Genomic DNA, 25,426 nt, shown 5'->3' with positions numbered 1-25,426 from the left:
GCAGGTGGCGAGGGAGTGAGGAGGCGCGAGTGGTCACACGGGGGGTGGGGGGGGCAAGCTCCTAGCAGAAGTTTCCCAACAAGGAAGGAGGGCAGTGGCATGCATACAGGGGAACTGCTGGGACCGGCCCACCTTGGGGTCCCAGATGGTAGGACTGGATGACGGAGCCAAGACCCCCTTCAACATGGGGGTGGAGGAGGGAGAGGAGCCACACAGCGCATATGAGAAGCAGCTCTGGGAATGGGGCGAGGAGGCGGGGCCCATGCACTGCCAGACTGGGGGGGGCCCATGCGGGTGGGATGCTGGACAGGGAGGAGAGGAAGACAGGCCGCACGCTGCTTCCCCGGGGCACCTCTGGGCCTTCAGACTCCTTGGCTTGTGGCCCAGCTCTAGGCTGCTGCCTTCCTCACCCACTCGTGAGACACCCCCCACTGCTGCCCCCCAGCCCCAGGACCCGACAGCTCTCCAGCAGTTGAGGTGGACTTGGGAGAACACCCACCAGAGACCAGAGCTGGAGATTCTGGCCGGGGGAAAGTGAACTGAGAGGGGTTGCTCTCAGCCTGAACGTCAGGGAGGGGGTGAGAATGAGAAGCTGCTGGACACAGACCCCGACAATCTGATCCAGACCTCCTATTCGCTTTTGTGCCTCCAGCTACCCCATCTTGCAGGCGGCAAACCCCAGGAGGAGTAAGGGACCCTTCGCGCTGGGTGCCGCAGGGCACCTGAGAGGCTGGTGCAGCCACAGCACTGAGACGGTGAGAACTCCAGCATTGTAAAGCTGCCCGTCACTGGCGGTGCCCCCTCCCTCCCCAAGCTGGGCACCCCCTTGGGGACATGGAGACTATGGGAGGAGCCACAACTCTCCTGAAATCAGTGAGGGAGCAAGCAAGGAGGGTCTGCACACTGACCCATTCACAGGACACCTGCCCGCATTCATTCAGAGGTGTCAGGGTGGGCAGAGTGAGTGCCTGGGGAGTGTGTGCCAAGGGGAACACAATGGGAGGTCACTCTGAGTGGACATGGAAATGCAGGAGCCCTGTTCCAGGGCTGGGGGCAGAAAGATGATGCCCACTGAGCCTCTCTTTGGCATCAGAGATGTGCAGGGGGCAGGGCTTGAGGCAGCCTTGTTCCTGTCTCTGTGGCCTCTCCCTCTGGAAAGCCTGGTTTCCAAGGCTGCTTCACCATCATGATTGCCCCAGGACTGCCCTCTTTCAAAGCCACCCTACCCCTGGCAAGTCAGGCAGGGGGTTCTCTGCCCAGGGAGGTGGCTAGGGGTCTCTGGTTCTGGGAAGGCCCCTCCTGTCTCCAGCTGCCACAGTGACTTATCCAATGCCAGCCTGTCAGAGCCACATCCCAAGTGCTGGGCGGAGTGGACAGAATGGGGAGAGGGTGACGTACTGAGGACACAGGACCTAAGGGAGACCTGGGGAGAGCTGGTGAAGGGGAGAGCCCCCACAGATGTAAAGGTCGACTTCAGGCTGGGCACTGCCTGGTAGCAGCCATACCTGGCCACTCAGGGACCCCGAGGGAAGCTCAAGTGTCGGGACCTCAAAGGGAGACCTGACCCCAAACCCTACATGGGGCCGGTGCAGTGCTGTGGTTGTGGAGAAATTACTGGGGAGCCCTGATTCATCCTTTGCCCACTACAAAAGGGCCCAGCCCCTCTGGGTCCTCAGAGGCTCCAGCCAGCCCTGCTATGTCCATTTAGAGGCTCACGACGCTGCCCATTAAAGGGATTAGCAGAGTATTTTTATTGGGCTTCGGCTGCAAGCACATGTCTCACGTCTCGAGTTAACCACCCAGGCAGCCTGGTGGGAGTGGGATTGTGCCTGGGGACTGAGTGATCCCCGGCACCCACAGCTCCACCGCTTCCGGCAGTGAAGAGGGAGGACGTTAGAGAATGCCCGCCTACTGCTCTGCCTTTGAGGGCCTGGGGAGGTGGGTGGGTACATGCGGAAGGGGCAGGATCTGCCTGGATGGGTGGGTTCAGGAAAGTGGTTCCGCATACAGGCTAGGCTGTGGGTACATGGGAGCCTTTTGACAAGTTACTCAACATCTCTGTGTCTCCGTTCTTGAAGGTGAGGAAATGTCTACTTCATTTGTGATGAAATCATCATCCTCGGAAAGTGAGAAACAAGTGTGTCTCGCAGCCACTCACCAAAGGTACGCTACCACAGCGATCGTAGTAGTGACCCCGATTACCCCTCGGACGCCAGGGCCCTCTGCCCTGCTTCCCTCCCTGGGTCCCTACTAGCTCAGCCTCCATGGTGCTTGGAAAGGATTCTTTGTTTTTAATCAAGAAATGGGTCGGGGAGGAAGATGGCGGTGGTGTTTACGGCTTTCCATTTGCCTCCTTGCTGTTTGCAAATACCCACTTCTAAGTTGGAAAATAAATTTCCAACCCTGTTGACATGCATTGATTTTTCCTCCTGCACCCAGTTAGCAGGCACTGTGGTTAAACCTTTGCCTGGGGTGGGCTCGCTTGCCCCTCAGGGGAGCTGGGATAACAACAGCGGCCATACTGCCTGCTCCCCGGACCGGCTCAGGCCCGCCTCTAGGAGGGCTCCCAGTTGGGAGACAAGGGAGGTATGGTCCCTAAGAGCCAAGGGATCTCCAGCCCCTTTCCGACGGGCTCTCTGTGGCAGGAACGAGACCACAGGCCTGCTGCTGCCTGTCAGCAGTGACCCAAATGGGGCCTGCACACCTGGCCTGGAGACAACCAGGCCCCGCAGACATGACTAGGGTCTGCTTGTCTCACAGCGGGCTGGGCCTGGGTGGCAAAAGCTTGCCCAGCAAGCTTGCTGAGATGCCTCTGGAAAGCCCACCACCTTTCAGTGGTACACTGGTCCCCAGCCAGCCTCGGCCGGGGCACTTCTCAGGAGGCTGCAAGTGCAGTGGTGGGAGGAGACAGCTGCAGGAAGGCTCTGTTCCTTTCCAGGCAGCCATCACATCCACCTTTGCTGGCTGCCTCTCCACTCCCTGCCTGCTCCAAGCCTTCCTCTGAAGTGTGTTGGCACCCTTCTCCTCAGCGCCTCCCTCAGTCTTTGAGCTGGCAATGCCACCCTGGCCACTCAAATGAGGGATTCTCTTTGTCCACCTGCACAGAGGTCTTGGGAGGACAGGCTCTGGGGCAGAGGGAGCCACCATGTATCCCCCCTCAGCCCCCCAGCAGAGATTTGTTCCCTTCCTAGGCATGCGTGACAAGGGACAAGGTCAGATTCTCAAAGTTCGAGGTGGAGAGGAAAAGGCTTCTTGTTCTGATAACAGGAATTCTGGCTTGGGCAGTGGGAACCAGGGGCTGGCTCTGGCCCAGTCATCTCCAGTGACACCACAGACTGCTGGGGTTCCCGAGAAGAGGTCTGTGGGCAGGCAGGCAGCGCATTCCCTGGGTCTTTGTCAACCCACAGGGTCCTCTCGTCATGCTTGCCTTCAGCCTGGCCCAGCTCACGCTCCTGAGCCAGGAGTTAAGGCCACACAGTGTGCCCTGTGCATCCCTCAGCTCGGGGCGCAGAGGGTAAATCTGTGGCACCCTTGGCTCAGGACTTCTGGGACCGCTTTCTGCGCACAGGTGCCAAGCCCCTCATCTGAGGCCTGGGGGAGAGCAGAGATCCTCCGGGGAGCCTAGTGGCCTCTAGAAGGTGAGAGCTGGGTCCAAAGTCTGGGGCCCCCTCTGTGCCTTAGCTGCCACCCAAAAAATAGAGACAATAACAGGGTCTTTTCTCTCACTAGCCCCTCTCCCCAGTAGCCAGAGGGGGGTGTCCTCCAATCTCTGCACTTAATTTACGATAATGGGCCTGGGTGGCATTAACACCAGGAGATTGGGAAGGTTGGAGAGTGGAAGGGCGGGAGAAACAGGGAGGGCTGCCAGGCCCGGAGGGATAGCAGAGATCTGCCCCACGTTCATCAGCACCCCTACTTTAGTGGTATGCCCTCCATAGGCTGTGTGCACACGTGGGTGTCGGGCAAGGGGGCACCTGACTCCCATGCAGAGTGGCTTACACCCCAGCCCAGATTGCCCTGCTGCTAAGCAATGACGGTGTATGTGTGTATGTGTGTGTGGGGTGGTGGTGGTGGTAGTGGTGGAAGGGTTGAGACGAGGATGTGCCAGCCTGACTTTTTGAAGATCCCTCCTCTAAAGGTCATGACCCTACACCAATCCCGGGCTTGGGAGGAGGCCTTGAACCAGAAAGGCTGTTCCATCCATTCCCAGGAAATCCACGCCTTCCTACATCTCTATTGTACGGGCAAAGCAAGCAGCCCGACCCAGGCCCTGGCCATCATCCGGTCCTAACACACTGTCTTTGGGGCCTGAAAAGCTCAGCTAGCCAGGCTTAGAGCTTCCTGCTTTGGAGGGATTCTAGCATTCTGACGGGAGCCATAGCTGGACCTCAGCCCGGTGTGGGAGACGTCCGCAGCTCAAAGCCCCCTCGCTGTGGTTGGCCAGGAGAAGGAGCACTGTCTCAGGAGGCTGAGACTTTGGTGGGGCCCCATGTCTTTTGCAGACCTGCCAAACGGCCTCGAGCCCTGTTCTCATCCACCTGCCGAATGGCTTGGCTTCACTTCTCTGTTGGACAGGTTGGGAGGGTGTGCTGTAGCAACCTCACTGGATGTGGGAGGGGCTTTAAGGCAGAGAAAAGGCATCAGCCACATCAGGGGGCCCCCATTCTTGCCGTGGCTTTGGCATTAGAAGTAAGCTTTGGCAGCTCTGGGGTCTGAAGCCGGCAGAAGGCCAGAAAGAGGGGTCCTCCCTCTATACTCACTGTCACGGAGTCGATTGTGACTCACAGTGACTCCACAGGACAGGCTAGAGCTGTCCCTGTGGGTTTCCAAGACTAACTTTTTTACAGAAGTAGAAAGCCTCCTCTTTCTCCCAAGGAGCAGCCGATGGTTTCGAACTGCTAACCTGTGGCTAGCAGCCCAAGCCCACCAGTGCCTTCTCTACGTCTAGCTCTCAGACACACACTCGAGGCAGAGCCTCAGCAGACGCCGTATGAGGCACTCAGAGCCGGCAGCACAGCCGACCCAACCTGGTGCCAGAGACTGCCCAGCCAGGTGGCTGTGAAAATGCCTTCGCGTGTGTGTGTCTGCATGTGGCTGTGGGTGCTGGTGAGGGGTTGTCTCAGGCGCCGGGAAACATACCCCTTCCGCATGGCTACAGAGGAGACAGGGCTTGAAAACCCTCCCTTTGAACCAGGTGTCTGGCAGCTGCCCTTGATCTGCCTGTCTCAAGTCCAGCCACGAGCTCCCAGGCAGGGGGCTTCTTGAGCTATCTCCAAAGCTATGAGATAGCACAGGGGCCTGCAGACTGCAGGGGAGACTCAGCTCCCGAAAGCTGTTGGCCTGACAGGCCAGAGCCACATCTGGTTCTCATTCAAATGGCCAAATGTAATTAAATTCCCTATAATGCAACCGAAGAGTTTGGTAAGATGTGGCTTTCCCTCTTTTCCATCGAGATGAACAGAGCTCCACCAGGGGTGGGCCCACTCCCCTCTCTGCACTGGTCTGTCTGGTTCTGCACAGGCACAGACTGGGGTCAGTGTGGGACCCGCAACCGCTCCCACGAACACACACCCTGCTCCCCTTGTCCACCCTACAGGATTCACAGCGGAGGCCAAAGCAGCAGGCGAGCTGCTCAGCAAGGTAGTGGTGGGCGCTGGGGGTGGGGAGCTGGTGCCTCCAACCCTCCTGGAAGGGTCCTCCCTTCTCTAAGGAGATGGCCCTGGGCCTAGGCTCGCCCCAGAGACACACCAGGGTCCTTCCTTCCACTGCCTAGATACGGGTGTGTCTTCCAAAGCCCTGCCCAGAGGATTCCTTCAACAAGAAGCACTTGAGAGCTATTATTGTGGAGTCCTGGGGATGAGGGTCCTGTCCCTGAAGCTTCCTATTCTGTGGCCTGGCCCTCCAGCCCCTCCGTGGGAAATGGAACTTCCTACCACCAGGCAGGGAGAGACAAACTGCCTCATAGCTCTTTCTCCTTCTCCTGGCAACCCCAAGGGGGCTATGCCTGGGACACCCCCCTCCCCCGGAAACACACCACCCCAGAAGAATCTTTGGGAAAGGCATGGGGAAACCAGCCTAATGACACCTGGGCTTTCACAGCGTCCCAAGGACCCCCATATCTCACAGACTGGCCGGTCATTTCTGGCCTGTCAGGGGTCTGAGTGGTTAAGAGGCAGCAGGGTCTGGGGTGCAGTCCTCGTCCTAACTCAGGGCTTCAATGCTGCCCCCTCTTGGCCTCTCATTCAGGACTTCCTCATATTCGAACAGAATATTCCCTAGACAGGGCTGCTTTGTCCAGCTTCCCTTCCCAACGGAGTGTCTTCAGTTTATGGGTCCTTTTTACCTCGGGATTTATGACTTTCATGGTAATGGGCTCCACTAGACTTCCTCTGTGCCGATTTTTCTAATCACTGTGGTACAGGCTTTATGGGAGTTTAGTAAGTGGGGGGTATTTTTCCTTTTGAAACAAACAGCTGCAAGTTAATGACTTATAGTGGGTGTAGATGCTACCCAGAGACAAATGGGCGCAGGGGAGGGAGTCACGGGATGGAAGCATTGGGGGGGGTGTCTTCTGGGTGAAACAGAGCTAGCTGTGCTTGCTGGGGTCCCTTGGAGACCATTGGCCACCTCCGGTGCTAGAGTCCCATGCGTTGCTCCCAAACCAGGTGGGGCTCGAACCAAGCACCAGCCTGCCTGGCTTGTGTGAGCCAGGAGCACACACCTGGGACAGGTGGACCAAATCATCCCAACAGCCCCAGCCTGGCTTTGAATCGGGAGCCTTCCGCGTGCTTGTTTCCCAAACGGTAAGCTTTCATTTCCAGCACTAATTTCTTGGTAGTATTTACACAAGTCAGATGTTAAGGAACCTAGCCCACTTCCTGGCTCACTTGGTCTTCGGCCAAGCCCTAGCATAATATCGTGGGGGTTCAGGGTCTCTGTGGCTGCCTTTTAGGGCCCCCGCCTGTGTACTTCAGCCTACAGCCAGTGGCTGGGAGGGAATCACAAGGCTCAATTAATTGCGGTGGTGCCGCCGGTCCGGAGGAGAAAGGCTGGGCTGGCAGACTGGCTGCTGGTGCCGGGGCTCGATTCATTATTCAATTCAGCCAGCTCAGACCAGCCTTCCACTTGCTCCTCCAGGAGGAATAACAAAGCTAGAAATGCAATTCCACTTTGGTGTATTAAGATATTGATTTGCCTGTCGAGGGGAAGTGCATTTGTTCTGCCAGCCCTCCCGTGGGTGGGAAGGGGTTAACCAAATGTTTATCACAAGGCTGGCTTCAGAGTTGAAAGTAATGTGATCAGTAATGAATTTTGTGTTACATTAGGTTGTATAAATGGACAGACAAGCGCAGACAACAAGTGGCCAGGAGTCGGGGCTAATCTAATGATGTAAAAATAGAGACAGCACCAATTATACCAGGGGCCAGCTCCAGGCTCCTGCAGGGACTGCAAATGAATAGGTACAAATCAAATTACTCACTAATAGACGCACTACAAGAGGGGCAGTCAATGGTAAATGCATTAGGGCCTAGTGACCTCTCTGCTCTGCACAGCAGAGTCCGAAAATTTGACTTCCATCTTAAAAGTAGGGGGCAGGGAGCAGAGTTCTCAAAGGAACTCTTGTTGGTGAAGGGCAGCACCGACTCCCTATCCCCGGGCGTTGCCTGGCTAGAGGGGCCTCCTGTCTGAGCCGACCTCGGGCCCACACGCCGATGCCTCTGCGGCCCAGACACCAGGGGGTTAGGGGGTGACCTCTGGAGGGATAACCAGACCAGTGGGACCAAGCCCTCCCTGCAGGCAAAGACGGGAGGTTACATACCCAAACACTTCACAGCCATGTGCCTCTCAGGGGTGGTGTGTTTTACTGCTACATCAAGGGGTGTCTCTGTATTGAAAATAAAATGTTTCTTTAAAGATGATCAGGGCATGGACCTGGAGGAGAGCCACGAAGAGATTTGCAGAGGGGGGTTCCCGGCCTGTCCCACTGGGGGTGTCCCCACGGCAGAGCCTGTCTAGGGTTTGACACGTTTTGCATGAGCCTGGGCCCGTCCTTCCTCTACCCCTCCATCCTTCTCCAGACTACAAGAACCCCTACCTTCCTGCCTGTGGCACAAGGCTAGGCCAGGGCAGGGCATGGGGATAAAGCCGACACCAACAGGGCAAGGCGTCCCCTCAGGGTTTCTTCCTCCTCTTGGGCTACCTGGATTTAGAAACTCGGTCTGAAGTTCAGAGCTGCTTGCTTGGCAGTGTGGCCTGGCTGCTTTGGGAAGATCACACAGAGGTGCTCAAATGCACTAGCTGCCTGCACATATTCAGCTCGCCGTGACTTGGGGGATGAATACAATATGAAACCAGAGACGCTCCAAACCTCCAAACCTCCCAAAGACCCAGCCCATGCCTAGACAGAGGCCAGACCCTGGTAGGTTTAACTGACTCTCCCCCACCCCCACCACCAAAAGCAACACCAAAACAGTCCCACACATGAAAGTGGAGATGGCACGGCTGGCCTGGCCACCTGGAGCGCTCGGAGAGGATGGGACCACGGCAGAGAATGGTGAAGTCACCCAACAAAAGCAGCGCAGCTGGATGGCGAGTCTCCCCAAACCCAACGAAGTGCAGAGGGATGGAATGGCAAGCTAGTGTGCACCACAAAAAAAAGTGTGTGTGTGTGTGTGTGTGAAGCCTGGGAACCCCGGTGCTGAGCGATCAGCCAGCAAATGTCTCATGCAGTGAGCCTGCAAGGTTCTGAGGGCCAGAGTGATGGAGAAGGGGGTGCGAGCAGGCGGGAATCACCAGTCAGAGGCTGGGCAGGGGATCGATCCCAAAAGGCTCCTTCTGTTAAATTCAACCCGATTAACGTGGCTTGATCTTCCTTAGGACCGCACTTTCTTTTACTTCTAAGAGCTGAGGCTCAGGCTTCTGAAAGGGTCAGAGGGTCATTTTCAACTTTCATTTTCCGGGTGCATTTGCCTTTTGCTGTCGCCAGCCATGGCACCTAGTGGGTGGTCTGCATATCCCAGGGCAGGGGTGCAGGCGCAGGGAGAGATGGGGATTCAACCATCTGTGACTGTGTTCAACTTTGTTCAGATTGCACACCTCCCAGAAAGGTCACTGGTTAAAAGCAAACTCCCTGGCAGAGGAGGAAGAACAGTGAGAAGCCCTCCCTTTGGTTAACCATTCACCTATGTTAGTGCCTCCAGAGAAGGGCCCTTGCTCCAGGGTCCAACAGCCCTCCCACCCTTTTGCCAGGCCACTCTGGATTTCATCAGGAGTTCTTGGTTCCAAGTTGGGGACAACACTTGGAAGGGGGCTCTGCAGGGTCTCCTGTGAGAGTACAGCAGCCCCCTCTCCCCCTTTAATTGAAAGAAATCAGTGAGTCTCAGCGAAAGAGTTCAAAGTAACCAGGGTCAACTGACCTAGGAGCAGAGCTGAGACCCAGCTAGTAACAGGGTGTCTTCTAAGCAAGTTTTCCCTCCGGCTCTCGCCTGCTTTTATGCCTTTTCTAGGCCACAAAGACTCATCCAGTCATTCACCAAACACTGACTGAAGCTCAGTGGAGTTCTCAGCCTGGAAGCTGGGCAGGGAGGAGGCTGGGGGCTAGATCTAACACAGATGAGTCTGACTCAATCCAGGCAGTCAGAAGTGGGTTAAGACACACCTTTGGCAGCAGTAAGGGAGGGAGAGGGGCTGAAGGGATCAGAGTTGGCCTTTCTTCCAGGGGCAACTGCTAGTTCCCCAAAGGCAACAAACAGGAATTCCTGTAGGTGGGTGGCTCAGAGGGTCAGCCGGAAGAGAGGTCGAGGGCATTTGCGGGCATGCTCAGAGAAACATCACTTAAGAGGTGAGATCTGGGCTTGGACCAGAAAGACGAGCAGGCAGAGGGTACTTTAGGAAGGCAACACAATGCTCTGACAAACCAGTGGCTAGGGCGTGTGCTAGGGATGGTGGGTTGTTGTGTCGGTGACACATGAAGAAGGGCAGTGGCAGGGTGGGGAAGGCCTAGAAGAGACTTGGGATACTAGCATGTCTGGGCTGTACCGTGGCGGCCTGGAGACTCCCAGAGCCGGAAGGGGCACAATAGAGCAAGTCCTGAAAGTGAGAGTCCGCTTCGCTGCTGGATGCCCTGCGGCTGACTGAAGGGTGGGAGGAACTGGGAGAGCCGTCTGGATAGGGGCGAAGGAACGGGAAACTTTTGCTAAACAACTGATCTTCAGTCGCTATCTTGGGCAGTTCACTACGGATCTTTGGTGTTCCCATTTGTAAACGAGTGAGTCGAGTGTAGCTAAGTTGTTTGGATGGTGTTGTTGGGTTAGATGTTGGATTACCTTGTTAACCACAAAGTCATCAGTTCAAACCCATCAAACCCTGGGAGAAAGATGAAGCTAATGGGGAGCTTGCAGATTTGTGCTCACATCTTGGGAAAATCATGCCCTTAGGGTAGGGGAACTAGCCTGACCTCTTGGCTAACTCCATTAGATGGGCCCAGTGGGAAGGAAGCTGGGGGTGTCAGTCAGAGAGGAGCAGACCCACGTGCAGCACTGCTGTCTGGTCCCAGCCTAGTGTGGAGGGAATGTCAGATGCCTACCCACTTGCCAGATGCAACAACAGCACATGCACAGGCCTGGGCGCCTAAGTGGCTTGAATGACATTGTTTGCCAAGGGCTGGGGGCAACTGTAGGAGCAACAGGACCTGGGGAGAAAGCTTTATTTAAAACCTTTAGCAGGAGAGCCAGGCCCAAGCCAGAAGCCATGCCTTCAGGAAGTGAGAAAAGCCCATTAATGGCTTATCCCACCCTACTGAAGGAAGAAGATTGGAAGAGTAAGACTTGGGGGGTGGTACAGACTGGGTTTTGTGGGCTGTCTTACTGCGGCATCATGGAGAGGTCAGTAGCCAAAGACCTCCCGCTTCCCCGGGGGCTGGGGGTGCAGAGGCCAGAGGAAAAGAGAAGAGCCTATGCAAAGATGCAGGCAGCTTGGGTGCAGTGTGACAGCAGGCAATGTGAGCTCTGAGCCACAACTGGGAGAGCAGCCCCTTCCATCTACATGGCCTCTGAGTGTGCTTAGAATCGGAACCCACGATCCAAGGAGGAGACGTACGCTTCACAGTGCACCCACTTAGAATTGGAAAAATCTCAAGGTTAGGGCAGGGACCTTTGAGGTCCCACAAAGAGAAGTGTCACTTTAGCAGCCTCGCTGAGGCTTCTACTGTGGAGATAAGCTGGGGTCCTGTCTCCATGGCCTTGCAGAGACCCACGTTACCCTGGTGCAGCTACCCTGGGGTGGGAATGAGTACAATTCTCCTTTTTGAGCTCTAGACATTCTTATCTGTAGAATGGAAAAAAATTCAAGCACTTTCCAAATCTTCTGAATGGTCTGTGACGTCCAATGTGGCCAGTTTTTGAAATAATCACTGATAATGATCAGCTCTGAATATGGAAATGGTCAGAGTGGAGTTGTCTAAAGGTGAATAGAATGAAGTGTTTGCTGTAATCTCAGCTGATTATGTGGCACCTTGTGATAGGAGGGGACCTGGTCTCTACAGAAAAGGCAGTCTTTGGACAACAATGTTCCCAGCCTTCAGCAGTGGGCAGCAGGGGTTCCAAGCCCACTGGCAAAGCTAATCCTGGGGGTAACTCCAGAAACCACAAACCAAACCAAACTCCATGCCATCGACAGCAACCTTCTAGGACAGGGTAGAACTGTCTCTGTGGGTTTCTGAGGCTGAACCTATGTATAGGAGCAGAAAGCCTCATCTTCCTTCCTCAGAGCAGCTGGTGGTTTTGAACTGCTGACCTTTCACTTAGCAGCCCAACACAGAACTGCTAGGCTACCAGCACCCATAGTTATCTAGCATTTTTTGAGAGTTTAATTTCCAGAGTCCCAAACAGAAGTTGGTATCCACATAAAAAAATAATATTGTTAGTTCATCAAAACACAGTCAATCAACTGATAAGTTAACTAATTTAGTGAAACTTCCTTGTGGCCATTTAAAAATTATGTGTAATATTCAAAATGTGCTTTTAATGTACGAGGAAGAAAGGGCAAAAGGAACAGCCTTTTTAATAAGTAAAAGTCATTTCTGAGAAAAATCTTTGCAAGAGCTTGAGTTGAAGACATGCTAACGGCGTCTCTGCTGAGGAACGATCCCACCAGCAGGAAAATGCAGAAAAAAAGTGAAGTGCTGCTTTGCAAAGAGTAGACTGCAGTGCATCACTGACATGTTATGAAATCCGTTTAGAGGGTCACGATGCCATGTGTAAAAAAGGAAACTAAGTAGGAAGTACTAAAATTCAATGCCTATAAAATTCTTTTGTGAAAGTTTGGCACATTTCGGGGAACCAAGTCAAGAAGGGAAATGCATTCCTTCCCACCCACCACCCTCATAGGGGTAAGCTTATGTTTTACCCCAATTTTTTCATTTTTAAGAATTTTCTAGCCTCAAGAGGTTGAGTGAATAGGACAATAAATACTCATCGACCCTTTAGGTCGATTTGCCATGTCTCTCTCACACAATGTCTTTCTGACTGAAGTAGGAGGCAGACGTACGCCTGTTGTGTGAGTCCCTAGAGTAAAAGCTGAAGCCTCTCTTCTGCTTTTCCTGGAGCATCAAACAAGGATCCCAGGACTGCAGGAAACACGTCCCCAGGAAGGGAGACCCTCGAGAGCTGGCTAAGTGAGCTCCGGAGGGAGGGTGCCCTGCAACTGAGCGAGGTCAAGGACAGTGGAAACGGACCATCAGGATCTGTGGCCAAGGCACGAGGTGTTGGTGGCTGCTGGAGGAGAAGGCAGAGAAAGGCAGGTAAGGGAGAGACACCGATCGTCTAAAGGGTCTAATGTGTGCCAGTGTTTATTCGTTTTCTTTTTGTGTTGGATTGTATATTTAACTACACACAAAACAACAGATGGAAAGACATATTTTGCTTCTTATGAAAAGTGGATGTTTCTAGCCAAGGCAATACTACAAGGAATGTCAAGTAAGCAGGAGCTAGTCCCGTTCTTCCGTGAGAGCTGACCTAGAGGAGAGGGCTGCGGAGCCAGCATTCCAGCCACAAAGAAGAGTATGTGCGGAGGCCTGGCGGGCAGAGAGCAGGAGCCTTTAGGAAGATCCCCACCAAACAGAGGGGAACCTGGGGGGCAAGGAAGTGACAGCCCAGGAAGGGTTTTGTGCACACTGAGACGGGCAGGGCTTGGTTCAAGGAGAGGATTCTCATGTGGAAGTGTCAGTAGGTGACTGGATAGATGTTTCTGGTGTCCAGAGCTAAAGCCAGCCTGGAGAAGTTTGGGAAGCATTAAGTGTATGGATAGTCATGGAAGCAGAGACCCTGAGGCGATCGTTGTGTAAAGAGGGAAAAGTAACACTAGTGAGGTACACACACCTTAGAATGATGGACCACTTGAGATCAAGGGGGACAAAGCCCAGGAGGGTGAGGAGGGAAACACAGAGGGATGCCTGGTGTGGCCTGGAGGGGATTGCGAAGGATGGATGGATGAATGAGACGAGGCAAACTATGTATACATTGTTGAACGGAAAACGGATGAGTATGCTCTGTAAACCTTTACCCAATTCACAATAAAGAGTTGACATTTAAAAACAACCACAACTGGAGAAAAGAACCAAGATGGGGCTTTCAGAGGAGACTTAATTGGGCCCCAGAGGAAGAAGACCCAGAAGCGGGCTTGAGAAGTAACCGGAAGCCAGGCACCACAGGCAGGTACTTCCAGAGCACAGGGCAGGGTTCACAAGGAGGCTGCAGGAACTGCAAGAAAGATGAGTGTGGTTGCTGGGCCTTTGGGATCTGGATGGCAGGAAGTCAGATTTCTGACATGATAAAGGCCGCTTTTTCTTTGAGAGATGGTAGGGTGAGGGATTGACGAAGAATGAGGGCGAGGAAGCTGGACATTGTATTCCTGAGGAAGAAAAAGAACTGATTTCCAGAGGATGGACTGAGACTACCTGGTCCATCCTAGTATCTAGGCGTGTTTGGAGACAAGAACTCAGCCTGGGTGTGGACCAGAGGTGCGGGGCTTGTCTGAGACGGCGAGAAGAGGCTGATCGCCACAGCACTCAGCAGGTCTGCAGCCCTGCTGTCGACCCTTCGGGCATGCGGAGGGATTCATTCGGGAACTCGGCACTGCACACTAGGCACTGCCCTCGACTGGAAAAGATGCGTGCAGACTGAGCAGGAGAAGTGGGCAGGCTGGGAAAATGCGTTAGGAGGACCAAGGTTCAATGGAGAGTGGAGACCCAAAGCTTGGAGAGGCACCAGTGGGAACAGCGGATTGTTCTTCAGCAACCCAGGCTGCCTAAGCAGAGAGAACTCAGGTGGACTGACTGCAGAGTGGGGTTTTGCTGAACGGGCAACACCGGCAGGGGCTTGCGGTTTGAGCAAGCATGGCAGCCGTTCGTTTGGAGCTGAACTGGTAAACTACACACGTGACCTACGAGGACTAAGGGATCCGCAGTCATGGCTGGGTAGGGCCCGAGATCCTGCCTTTCAACCGGTCCGCAGACCGCTTGCCCTTTGAATGCTGTCGATCTGGATGCACAGTGACCTTACAGGTCAGAGTAGGTCCGCCCTGGAGGGTTTCCTAGCCTGCTGGGTTTAATCCGTTCAAATGACCACCCTTTACGTTCCTATCTAATGGCTTTTACCCACTGCACCCACAGGGTTCCTACTCTTTGAATAGGAAGGTATGAAGAGGGTTTGCCTTAGTTTGGGGGAGTCTTGATTTGCCTTACATTGGTAGGCTTACCAATGGTGTGCTGTAACTAGTTAATGAGGTAGCCTTCAGGAATCCAACTAGCCCATTGAATCACATTGATAGACTGAACTTGGCCACAATAGGGATTTTTACACTATGGGCCCCTGCAAATGCTCAACTCCGGGCTTTCCCTTTTGTAAGCAGGCTGCGCAACATTTACCTGGACTCCCCTGGACCCCTTGTGTAACAACAGTGAGGCCTGCTGCCCACTGGGAGCCGCGGGGTCAGGGCTCACGAGAGCCAGTTGGAAGTTGGCCTCTGAGAACCAACCGTACTTGATAAGGAGGCCCCAGGTCAGACAAACGGCCTGCTGTAAGTCACTGAAGGAAGTGACTATCTCTGGTGCATCAGACTACCCAACAGAGGCAAACATTCATGCCACCCTATCTGTTTATTCTACAAGCCACACAGAGATGTAGGGCTGTGGGAAGAGAGATGACTGAGAGGCTGTTATGGGCAAAGGGTGACTTGCTAGGCAGTCTTACCCCAATTGCACTAACTACCTTTATTTCCTTGTGTGTCTCTGGGCATCCGGCTGGTCCTTACTTGCCCTAGGCCGCTTTGGACTGCACAGCCAGGCTAAAACTGTATACCTGGAGCAAAATGTGCTTCCCAGGTTGCCTTCACAATATTTGCTTTACTTTGTTCAAGCAGAGGGCAGGTTAAAGACAGAAAGAATGAAAGAGAAAGAAAACATACAACTACTACGGTCAAAGAAAACTAAATGAATCCCCTTTGGTGACAGTTTGTGGAGGAAAATGAAGTCCTCTATTCAAAAGAGGGAGTCTCTCACTTTCTGACCTGTGGGCTGTAGTTTTTAGTTCTCTCTCTCTCTCTCTCATGTCATGAACCAGCTTAAGGCCACAAATACGCTTCAGAATCCTTCAGCGTCTGGCAGACAACTTGCTGCCAGTTTTGCTCAGGTTAGTAATTTTCTGTGCCAGTCTGAAGTTTCACCAAGCAGACCGACTGCACCTCCACATCCGCTTGCTGACTGGAGCCCACACGCTCCCTGCGGCTGCTCAGCAAGACAGCAGGTCCTCTGGGCTTTGGAAGAGCGAGTCTAACTAGTGGCAGTCGGCTCTGGCGTATGTAACTTAGGCTGGGGAATGGCTGTGCCAGAGCGAGGTTGAACCAGTCACTGTTGTGTCACCTTCAATTCACAGCAATGCCAGGAGATCTGTGCCCCACAGGGTGGCCGTGGCTAACTCACCAGGTCTTCTGAGGCACCTCTACATGCACTTAAACCTCTAATATCAGCTAGCAACTGAGGCCATTTCTTCAGGGACACCATGAGTGAGGCTTAAGAAGGCTAAAGCTTTCCTTCTAAATCCAGCTTCTCATGAAAACAGGGTTAGAGCCCCAGGAAATGGCACACAGGTGATAGAACAATAGTATAATGGCATATCATCCAAGCTGGGGGTTCTTATGTTTGGGGTGGGGTGGGGTGCACACATCTTTGTGTGTGTATACAGAAGGGTGTTGTAGCTACCAAAGTTTTCATCTCCTTTCTTTCCTGAGTAGGAGGTCTCCGATGGCCAGGTGAGGAGCTCCCGTCTCTAGCCAAATGCCTTTTATTGTATCAGTACGAAAGGCAGGCCACTAAGCTCGTACTGTGGAGACAGAGATGAGTAGGATTGGGTCTCTAGCCTCTTAGCCACTGTGGGAATAGATACGGGCATGGAGTTGGGGAAGGAGAGCACGAAGTTCAACTGCTAAACCCCAATATTAAAAAAAAAGGCTTCAACCTCTGGTCCTGCTTCATGCCCCAGGGGGTAGAGGTGTTTCTGTACTGGGTTCCTTTTGTCCAGGTAGACACACCGCGCAAGGACGGTGCAGCTCGCAGATCAGAATCAGTCTTTAGAGGAGTCAGGCAAGCAAGTGGGAAGGAAGGCCTCCAGACAGCAGTCGCATCAGCCCCATGACACGTTACCAGGGGTCTCAGGTCTGTGGCAGCGCTATTTCCAGAGCTCAGAAGAAGGAAGGCCGTAGCAACCCAGATAGCTAGAATCCCTTGGATATGAGGCCTCTCCAGAAGGGGCGCCCTACTAGAGTTGTGTGCAGCTGGGCAGACTGCGGGCTTTTCTGAGGGCATACTCGGCTGTGTGTGTAGGCATGCTTTCCTGGGGTACGGCTCACTCGTCATTTCGGGATGCCTTCTGATTGCTCTGTGGATGTGCCCGGTTGCTGGGTTTGATCAGAGGCAAGAGTGCCAGGGCATAAGGCGGCACAAGAGGCTGTCCAGGGGGCTCAGACCAGCCCCTCCCTACTTTGCACTTGTTTCATCCTGGGTGGGTAGAGCCATTGATCCTTCCCAGTCTGTAAGGCACCACATGCCCGACCTGAACTTCAGCTCCCAGTGCCTAAGGAAAAGCTGGTGACCCTAAGGGCTCTCCCTTCCTCTGGGAGCCGCTTCTACAATAGGACTGTGTTTCTCCTGGCGTTGTGTATGTGCTATTCCAGGTAGCAGGTGACAGCTCCACTGGGAACACCTCTTTTCCCAATGTCTCCCAATACCTGAGGTTTCCCAAACCTGGCATCAAGCAGAGTGCTAACTAAAGAACCCCGCGGTTAAAACAGACACCCACTCCCACCCCAAAGCAGCTTTAGACCACCGGATGCCAGACCTAACCAAGTCAGGCTCCGAGGCAGACACCAGCGCTTACCTGTTCCAGCTCCCACCACGTCTCGGCTCGGGGACTCGGCCATGGCATCAGCCAGCCGCTCTCGGAGGCCCTCCTCTGTGTGCTCCAGGGAAGACAGGTGCCTCAGCCCGAAGCCCTCCGGCCAGCTCCCACACACCTCCAGCAGGGTCACGCTGCGATCAAAGGTACCTGCGGCACACAGGAGACACCCAGCATTGAGTCTACACCTTCAGAAGGTGGGCTGTTCTCTGCTTTCCACCATCAGCTATCCATCCCCCCGCCCTGGGCCGGTTTCAGTCCTTCAGCAGGATGAAGGAAGGGGAGCACGACATGGAACACGGGGTGCTCCTGCCCCTGGACCAGGGGGTGCAGAGCTTATGAGGGCCCCTGCAGGTTATCTCAAAAAGCCTCGGGAGCTTCAGGAATTGGGATTGAGGCAGGGAAGTCTCTTTCCAGGTTCAACCAAAACACCTGTACTTTGTCCTGTGCGAAACAAGAGCCCTTCCCCAGACCACCATTTGAAGGAAGCGTTACAGTGATTAAGCTGAGGGAGAAAACTATAACCCACTACATCCTATAACCCATGCCCTGTTCTTCTTTATTTTACAGCTGAAGCTGGGAGAGGTTATGGCCCAAGATCAAGAGCAAGTTTGTGGCTAACTTGGTCCCCAAAGTCAGATCTCCTGATGCCGCTGTTCTACTTCACTGCATGCCATCTCGCAGCTGCCCAAAGACGGACGTGCTCACCACTCGGGCGCCATTTGGAGACCCTGGCAAGAGAGTCTGAGGATAGCATCTTCAGACACGGATCTTTCCTTAAGCCGAAGCTGTTCCCCAATTCCAAAAAGTACATGATGTTCTGCTGAATGCCAAGATGAGATTTTGCATGCAAGATCCCTTCAAAGCCCAACTTTCAGTTATGCTGCTTTATGAGACAGCACGTCTTCTGTGGAAGCTTATTTCATCGCCTGTCTCTTGGACGAAGGTGCTCTGTGGCTCTGAGCATATACCATCTCCCCAGCGATTAGGTAACTGAATCCATTGCATTTATTGGGCTTGGTTCCCGCCAGCACTAGGAAGATGGGGAAAATGCAAATGCCAGCGTTCCCCAAAGTTAAAAGTACATGAAACACATACTCTTTATCAGGCCTTGCTTCTCCTCTTTGATCAGCCGTCAGTAACTATCTGCCCTCGGCCGCCAGGGCTGGGCAGCGTCAGCCCACACTCTCTGCCAATGACAGGTGGTAATAGAGAGGGTGCGAGCCCCGGCCCCGGCAGGCGGCCCTGCCTCTGATAATGGCCAAAGCACTGAGGGATAACGGCTCGTAAACACGCGGACAGCGGTGACTCCATACATCAGCAAAGAGGGCCAGATAATCCTGAACCCTCCTGACCAGACAAAGGCCCTTGACCGGCCCACAGGGATTTATGCGTGGCAAGGGTCATCCCTGGCTCCTGAATTTCATCAGCCAAGCTTAGTTTTGATTTATCTCTTGACTAATTGTAGGGTAGATTCCTGGCACTGGGGGAATGAGCAGCATCTACAAATGCATCTCCCTAGTCCAAGGCCCACCCTGGGCGTGGGTGGCTTAGGACCAGCTAGTCAGATGGGACTCAGTGGGATGGAGAGCTGCCCTATGCCATATCTCTCCACTAAGGAGGGTTAGGAGGTGGGACTGGGGAGCGAGGCACTGGGCAGTGGGGGTGGGTGCGCCGATCTGAGTGGTCAGCCAATCCTTCCAGTGCCGACCCTACCCAGGGCCAAGTCAACCAGCCACAGCAATGATTCCAAGGGGTTCAGGTCTCAAAGGACACACAGCTTTTGACAGCCCTGCCCACTCACTCAGTAATGTTAGAGAAGTCTATCTCCTAGTTCCATCTTTGAAGTGGCAGGACTAACTCCTTGCCCTGCCCTGCCTCAAAGGAGTGAAGAGTTTAAGCAACGTTTCTGCCAAGAGTCTGCTTTCCTTCGGTATGGCCCCAAGAGCCAATACCTCATTGTTTTACTCCGAAGGGTCTGCCTGGGTCATTTATGCTTAGTGATTTCCAGAATGGAGGGCAGTAATACAATGCTGGCATGCCTCCTCCCTGTACACTTGAGAAGGCAGCCTCCTCACGGGTGGGTAGAGAGGCCTGGGCGGGTGGCTGCCTCTAAAAGCACCATCAATGCCTGTACACACTTTGTTCGAGACCAGGCAGGCCTGCTGGTGGCAGTGCCCAGAAGAACATCAGAAGTCCAGAAAACTTTGATAGCAAGTTCAGTTAAGAGGGTGGACTTGGCCCAAGACAGATGGTAAAGGATACGGGAGTCTCTAAGATTTGTAGGGGCTAGACAACCGAAAAGAAACAGGAGCTGATGTTATGGTCACAAACAGCAACAGACCTGGACTTAAATCTAGGTGTTCCCATATCAGCAGTATGGTCATGGGCAGGTAGTTTCATCTTTTGTGAGTTTCTGGTTTCTCATGCGGAAGCAATTCGACCCTGTAGGGCTCTCGTGAGGATTGCATCTGATGACTGTCAGTCTTCTGGCCCACAACAGATGCTTCATATATGAGGGGGATTCAGAAAGTTGGTGGGAAAATGGAATGGGAAGATAAGGGGATTTTCCCACAAACGTTTTTGAAGCCCCTTTGCTGAAAATGAAAACCAACCAACCAACAGAGCCAAACCGATGAGAGCTGGGACGGGTGTAGGGCAGAAACCGGTCAGGGAAGGGAACGAGGAGGCCTTTCCCCTAAAACGAGCACCAGACAGAATGATCGAGGCAAAGGAAGGTGCTGGCCAGAGCCCTCACATAACAGAGGTAAATACTATTACACACACACAGTCTAAGTGTGGATACACACACACAGACATCCAGCTGAACATGTGGGAAGATGAAAAGGACTACACCCACAAATAATATACAAACCATATAGATGCACATATATACTTCACAGAGGATATTTACACTCATGTATGAGGGGCTTCAAACATAGCCATGAACATAGTAGCGCGCACAGGGGCAATGACCATGGGGGGTGCGGGCCAGAGTTGAAAGGGCACTACGAAAGACAGACACTGTGCCACATCCGACTTTGGTGAAGAGCAACCAGGGTCTTAAAACCCTTGTGAGGGGCCACTTACGGGGCGACCACTGGTCCTTCCCCACCCACAGCAAAGGGGAGTAAGGAAACCAAAGCTGCAAAGAAGAATGAGTCCGCTGAGAACGAGTGGACCCCACGAACCCCAGCTTGGCCCTGAAATAGGAATCACGAGTTGACTGCTTTGAGGGGATCGCAATAGGAGGCCCGAACTGGAGTGGGGAAAATGTGGGGCAAAAATACAAATGATAAAAAAGGCCAGATTGACTGGGGTGATGGAGACTGGTAGGACCCTGAGACTGTGGTCCTGAGAACCCGTTCAGACCGGCAACAGAACTCGCCACCATGGCTCGACTTGCAGTCCACCCAGAGGCAGGCCTCCAAGGTGCAGAGCAACAGCAGGGAGGTCTGTGCCCCCTGGAGCAACCTCCACGAGAGCCAACGGGATCAAGTTCAAAAGGCAGGAAGGGCAAGGGAAAGAAAGGCAGAGGCTCCACTGTGGGGATGCCGGTCAATGTCCCCAAACAAAGTGTTATGAATCATTACACGAACAACCAACACACTGTGTAAACTTCCACCCAAATCACAATAAAAAGTTAAACAAGACCAGGCTGAGCAGGTGCTGATTACAAAACATTCCCCTAAAAAAAGAGGAGGTTCGCTCCCCAGCATCGCCACCAAAAAAAAAAAAAGAGGAGGAGAAAAAAATGTTAAGATTGAATCCCGTCAAAGGCAGAACACAAGCGAGACCTGGAAAAGCAAGGGAGTTCCATCTCCTCTGCTGTTGCAGGTTCCACTGCAGCTTTCTGCCCCTTGAAGCCTTGTCATCGCTTCATGAATTGTGATTCTCACCATTCACTAAACAAAACAAACCCAGCACCATCGAGTCAATGCCGACTGCCCTGGTGAGTTTCCCAGGCGGTGACTCTGTGGGAGTAGAAAGTCCCGTTCTTGTCCTGAGAAGCAGCTGGGGGTTTCCAACTGCCAGCTTTGCAGATTGCAGCCCAACAGGTAAGCACTTTGTCCTCAGGGCTCCTTAAGAGACAGGAGAGATGCACTATTCCATTTATGGAGGAGGCGTTGGAGGCTCAGAAGGGTTAAGTGACATGCTTAGCCTTTAAGGGACCGATCTGGAACACGGCCTCCTAATTCTTGGCTTAGAGCGCATTCTGTCAGGCCAGACATGGCTGCCTTTAGCAACACCTACAGCCGAAGAATTGCTACAGTTGGCTATCCCCTTGATCTTTCCTCACTTGTTTTGAGAACGCCCGTCATCTTCAACCAATCCCCTTAAAAGTCTTCCCCACTTTCAAAGCACCCAAGTTCCTGGGAGTGTAATTATCTTGCCGATGAGTCACTTTGTCGATTGGATGGCACACAGGCGAGGAAAACAAAATCCAGGAAGATCTATTCTTTATCAGCACGGGCACTGCTGGGAGGGTGTGGTAGGAAAGGGTTAGATACACACCCAGAGTACAGCAATGGCTCATTTGATCGTCCCAAGAGGCTACAGAGAGGACACAGTGAGTGGTTCTGCCTGCCCTGGTAGAAGGTGTCCCACCTGGTTGCAGCAGCTCCACCAGAGGCATCTACCCTCCCCCTCCTCTCCCACGCCTGCCAGCCTGGAGGAAGACAGCAAGAACAGGAGTGAGAGAGGGCTGCAGGGGTGGTGTGGCAGCGGGGGTAGGGGCGAAGAGGGTGAGGTCACCTCTGGGCTCTTAAAAACACTGCACTTCTTTTTTCCTGCACATCTTGTCAGCTATCATTCATCTGGCCAGCACACAGACACGCCATCAGCTGGGCTGGCCCTTTGAGTCCCATTAAGGGGCAAGGGTCAGTTTCAAGAGGGAGAAGATGCTGCTCTGCTTGGTGCAGGCTGTTGGGAAAGGACCACATGCATGTACTTTACAACAGAGGTCTTTGTGCTGCGACAGCGCTCGGCTGTTTACAAAGCCTTCTCACATTTATTATTTCAGTTAACTCACACATTCATCAAATATTGATTAGTGTCCACTGCGATATGTTCAGAACAGGAGCCGAGAGTGAGGGAGCAGGAAAGGAGCCCAGGGCCCTGCACAAAATGCTGCGCTTCATCGCCCTCTAGAGCGGTTGGGAGGGGTGAGGTAAGGAGGTCACGGGTTCTAAGTGGAATAGTCTTCTCGTGGGGCCTCCAGGGAATCCCTTCCTCCAGGGCTGCCTCCTACCCTGCATTTCTCTGAGTACAGCCACTTCCCGAGATTCAGCTCACGTGCTGAAGGAAGCCCTGAGTAGCACCCAAGGTGTAAAGGGTGCTCGTTCGTAAACTCTGATGGGTCAAAAGGCTCTTTGCTTTTGGGGGTGAAAGTGATGAGAGCTATCAAGTTCTACCATGAAATGTATGCTTGCATACACAACATTTTTAGAACAATTTTGGGGTATTCATGGGTGTCTTTGATGCCCATCTTTGAATCCCACCTCATTGGGTCGTTCCAAGAGCCTTAAATCTTATCTTGCCTCATATTGCTCCATGGTCGCCTTTCCAACTAGTTTAGAAGCTCCTGGAAGGCATGACTTCCCTCATAACGCTATAAACCCTAAACAAAGGACTTTGTACAACACCAGGCTAGCTCACACGTTTGTTTATCGACCTGTTAGGAACAGTGAAGACCATGAACATTTGCTTCAGAGTCAATGCCCTTTGAATACCAGACAGAGCCACACTGGAGGCGAGGAGCTGGAAGCAGGCAGCCAAGAGGTTAAAATTAAATAGGAGGAAGATGGTACAGGAGTAGAAAACGACGGCACAGTTTCCCTCGACTGTCTTCTGCGGCGCCTTTTTAAAATAGAGATTCTGGAAGCTGGGAAGGTCAGCACTCTGTGTGTGGATGGTCCACAGAGCTGGCCTCATAAAGTTGCGAGAGACTCCTGCTTCTCAGCTTGGCATCCTGAATTACACTCTCTCCCCAGGGGAGAGATGGGTCAGGTCCTTGGGTTTCACAAACCCATTAAAGGCATGCTGTGACAGCTGGTAAGCTGGCAGCTCCGGGGTGGGGGCTGGGGGGCCTGGAGGAACACGTGCTCTGCCTTTTGTATGCCATTGTTAGGGGGCATGGAAGCCCAGGGAGTGGAAGTGGAGTGGAATAGGAGGGATGCTCTTCCAAACTGATAAGTGTCTAATCACACCTTGCTCTTTATGAGACCGTTGGCACAGCCTCCATTTTGCATCAAGTAGATTTAGAACTCTGCTAAAAGCCTGTTGATCAGATTTCTGGCCACATGGGAGACCAGGTACCAACAGCAAACCTGTCAGTGAACAGTGCTGATGAGGAAGTCGGCTCTGCTGAATGAGAACTCATGATAACGATGATGTCCATGATAACTAAGAAAGGATCCCAGGCGGGAAGAAGACCACCCCTGGAATGTATGGCAGGAGAGCACCTGTCTCTACACTACAGGTTGGTTCGCACGAGCACAGGATGAGGACATTAGCTTCACTTCACACCACAGGCCTTTCCCCGAGTATGTACCAGGTCATGCCACGCAGTGTGTTCACGGTGGAAGGGCAGGTAGGCTGAGAAGATCTGAGGACCCCATCTCTCTCTCTCAATGCTTGGCGGTGGTTCCCACAATAAGCACCATCCCACATCCACCCGCTGGTCCAGAGCCACAAAGAGCCTCTGCCCTCGACGGTCCTTTATGATTTGGGGAGCTAATACTCACCACGCTAACACGGTTCCGCTGTCACCCGTTTTGTTACGGGGTTCGTGAGGCTGGCTCACTTTAAAAGGGGCCGCGACTCCACTTAGGGACCGAACTGAGCAAAGAGAACAGAATGATACCAGGAAGACAAAGACATTTCTTAGCTCCTGTTGGAAAAGTCGGAGTGATGAGGTCATCATGTGGTAGTTCAGATGCCAGCTGTTCCACTCTCACTTTCTGACCTTGGCGAAGTCATCTAACCTCTCAGGTCATCCATTTCCTAACCACTGTGATTGCTGAATGGCATTTCCCAAAGATAAGCCCACCCAGGGTCTCAAAGGGTGGCCAAAGTTGGAAGTATGGTCTTCAACAGTCATTAAGATCTTGAGATGAGATCATCCTGGGTTTAGGTGGGCCCTGGATCCAATGGGCTCATTATGAAAGAGGAGAGTAAGGTCAGAAACACAGAGGTCAGACAGAGAAGCAGAGTTTTGCTGCCAAAGACTCCGGGAGCCACTAGAAGCTGGGAGCAAAAAGGAAGGATGTTCTCCTGGGCCTTCAAGGGTGGGGGCGGGTCCTACGATACCTGGGTTTTGGACTTTGGTCCAATTCTGTAGTAATTGTTTTTTTTCATGCAGCCTAGGAAGCTAACACACCTATAAAATTGGGAAATGAGTATTTCCCCCCAAGACTGTTGTGAGCATTGGACAGTCAGTACAAAAATCCTTGATAAAACCACAGGGCCGTTCACACCCTGAAGATTACCCAAGGGGCCAGTGATGAGCTCTTCTTAGGGGTGGTAGGGTGCCGTGAAAGGCTTTGAAAGTGAAAAGTGATTGGAGAAACCTCTGGGCCAGAAGACAAGGAGCCTGGGCTCCTTATCATTAAGGCTAATTAGTTATTATGTCAACTATATCTTCAGGCAAGGGCCCTGATGAGGAGTCTAAATGGGTATTTGCACCCTACTTTCCTCCAGGGGGCACAGGAGGGTAGAGCAAGTGGGGGTTTTTTGGGGGTGTCTTGTCTCCTCCATCATCTCCGTCACATAGAAAGTGGAGAGAGCACATTTCAACCCCTCACTCCTTTAATAAATACAGAATCGTAGTCTATGAGGTTCAGGATGAACTGAGACAGACACTTGTTGGTGAGACCAGGACTGGTTGAAAAACTCTCTGAAGGGTCACTTGGAAGTATGAAGAACCCCTTAAAAACATGCCATGTGCAGAAATGTAACCCCCAATGCGGGTAATCTAA

The 25,426-nt window shown here is 53.0% G+C and overlaps 1 protein-coding gene and 1 long non-coding RNA gene across 9 annotated transcripts in view; one reads left to right on the top strand and one right to left on the bottom strand.

Annotated features, from left to right (window-relative positions):
• BCAS3 (BCAS3 microtubule associated cell migration factor) overlaps positions 1 to 25,426 on the bottom strand; it is a 550,239-nt gene that overhangs the window by 4,185 nt on the left and 520,628 nt on the right. For 4 of the 8 annotated variants that reach the window (XM_045299618.1, XM_030888097.2, XM_045299617.1 and 1 more), the window contains 2 exons: positions 17,430 to 17,597; positions 7,820 to 7,885 (listed from right to left, as the gene is read on the bottom strand). In XM_045299618.1, coding sequence (XP_045155553.1) covers positions 7,820 to 7,885; positions 17,430 to 17,597 — 234 coding nt within the window. The remainder of the gene's footprint in view (positions 1 to 7,819; positions 7,886 to 17,429; positions 17,598 to 25,426) is intronic. The other 4 variants (XM_004706992.3, XM_004706994.3, XM_030888099.2 and 1 more) reach the window with 1 other exon arrangement.
• On the top strand, positions 434 to 21,100 carry LOC123522728. Its single transcript, XR_006680948.1, has 3 exons — positions 434 to 755; positions 2,079 to 2,163; positions 18,018 to 21,100. It is a non-coding gene; the product is annotated as an uncharacterized LOC123522728 (long non-coding RNA).

This window comes from Echinops telfairi, unplaced genomic scaffold, assembly GCF_000313985.2.
Source record: "Echinops telfairi isolate 266 unplaced genomic scaffold, ASM31398v2 ScPeMD7_7458;HRSCAF=8496, whole genome shotgun sequence".
NCBI classification, from domain to species: Eukaryota; Metazoa; Chordata; class Mammalia; order Afrosoricida; family Tenrecidae; genus Echinops; species Echinops telfairi.
Note: the sequence above shows the minus strand (reverse complement) of the source record. Positions and strands in the feature narration are given on the sequence as shown.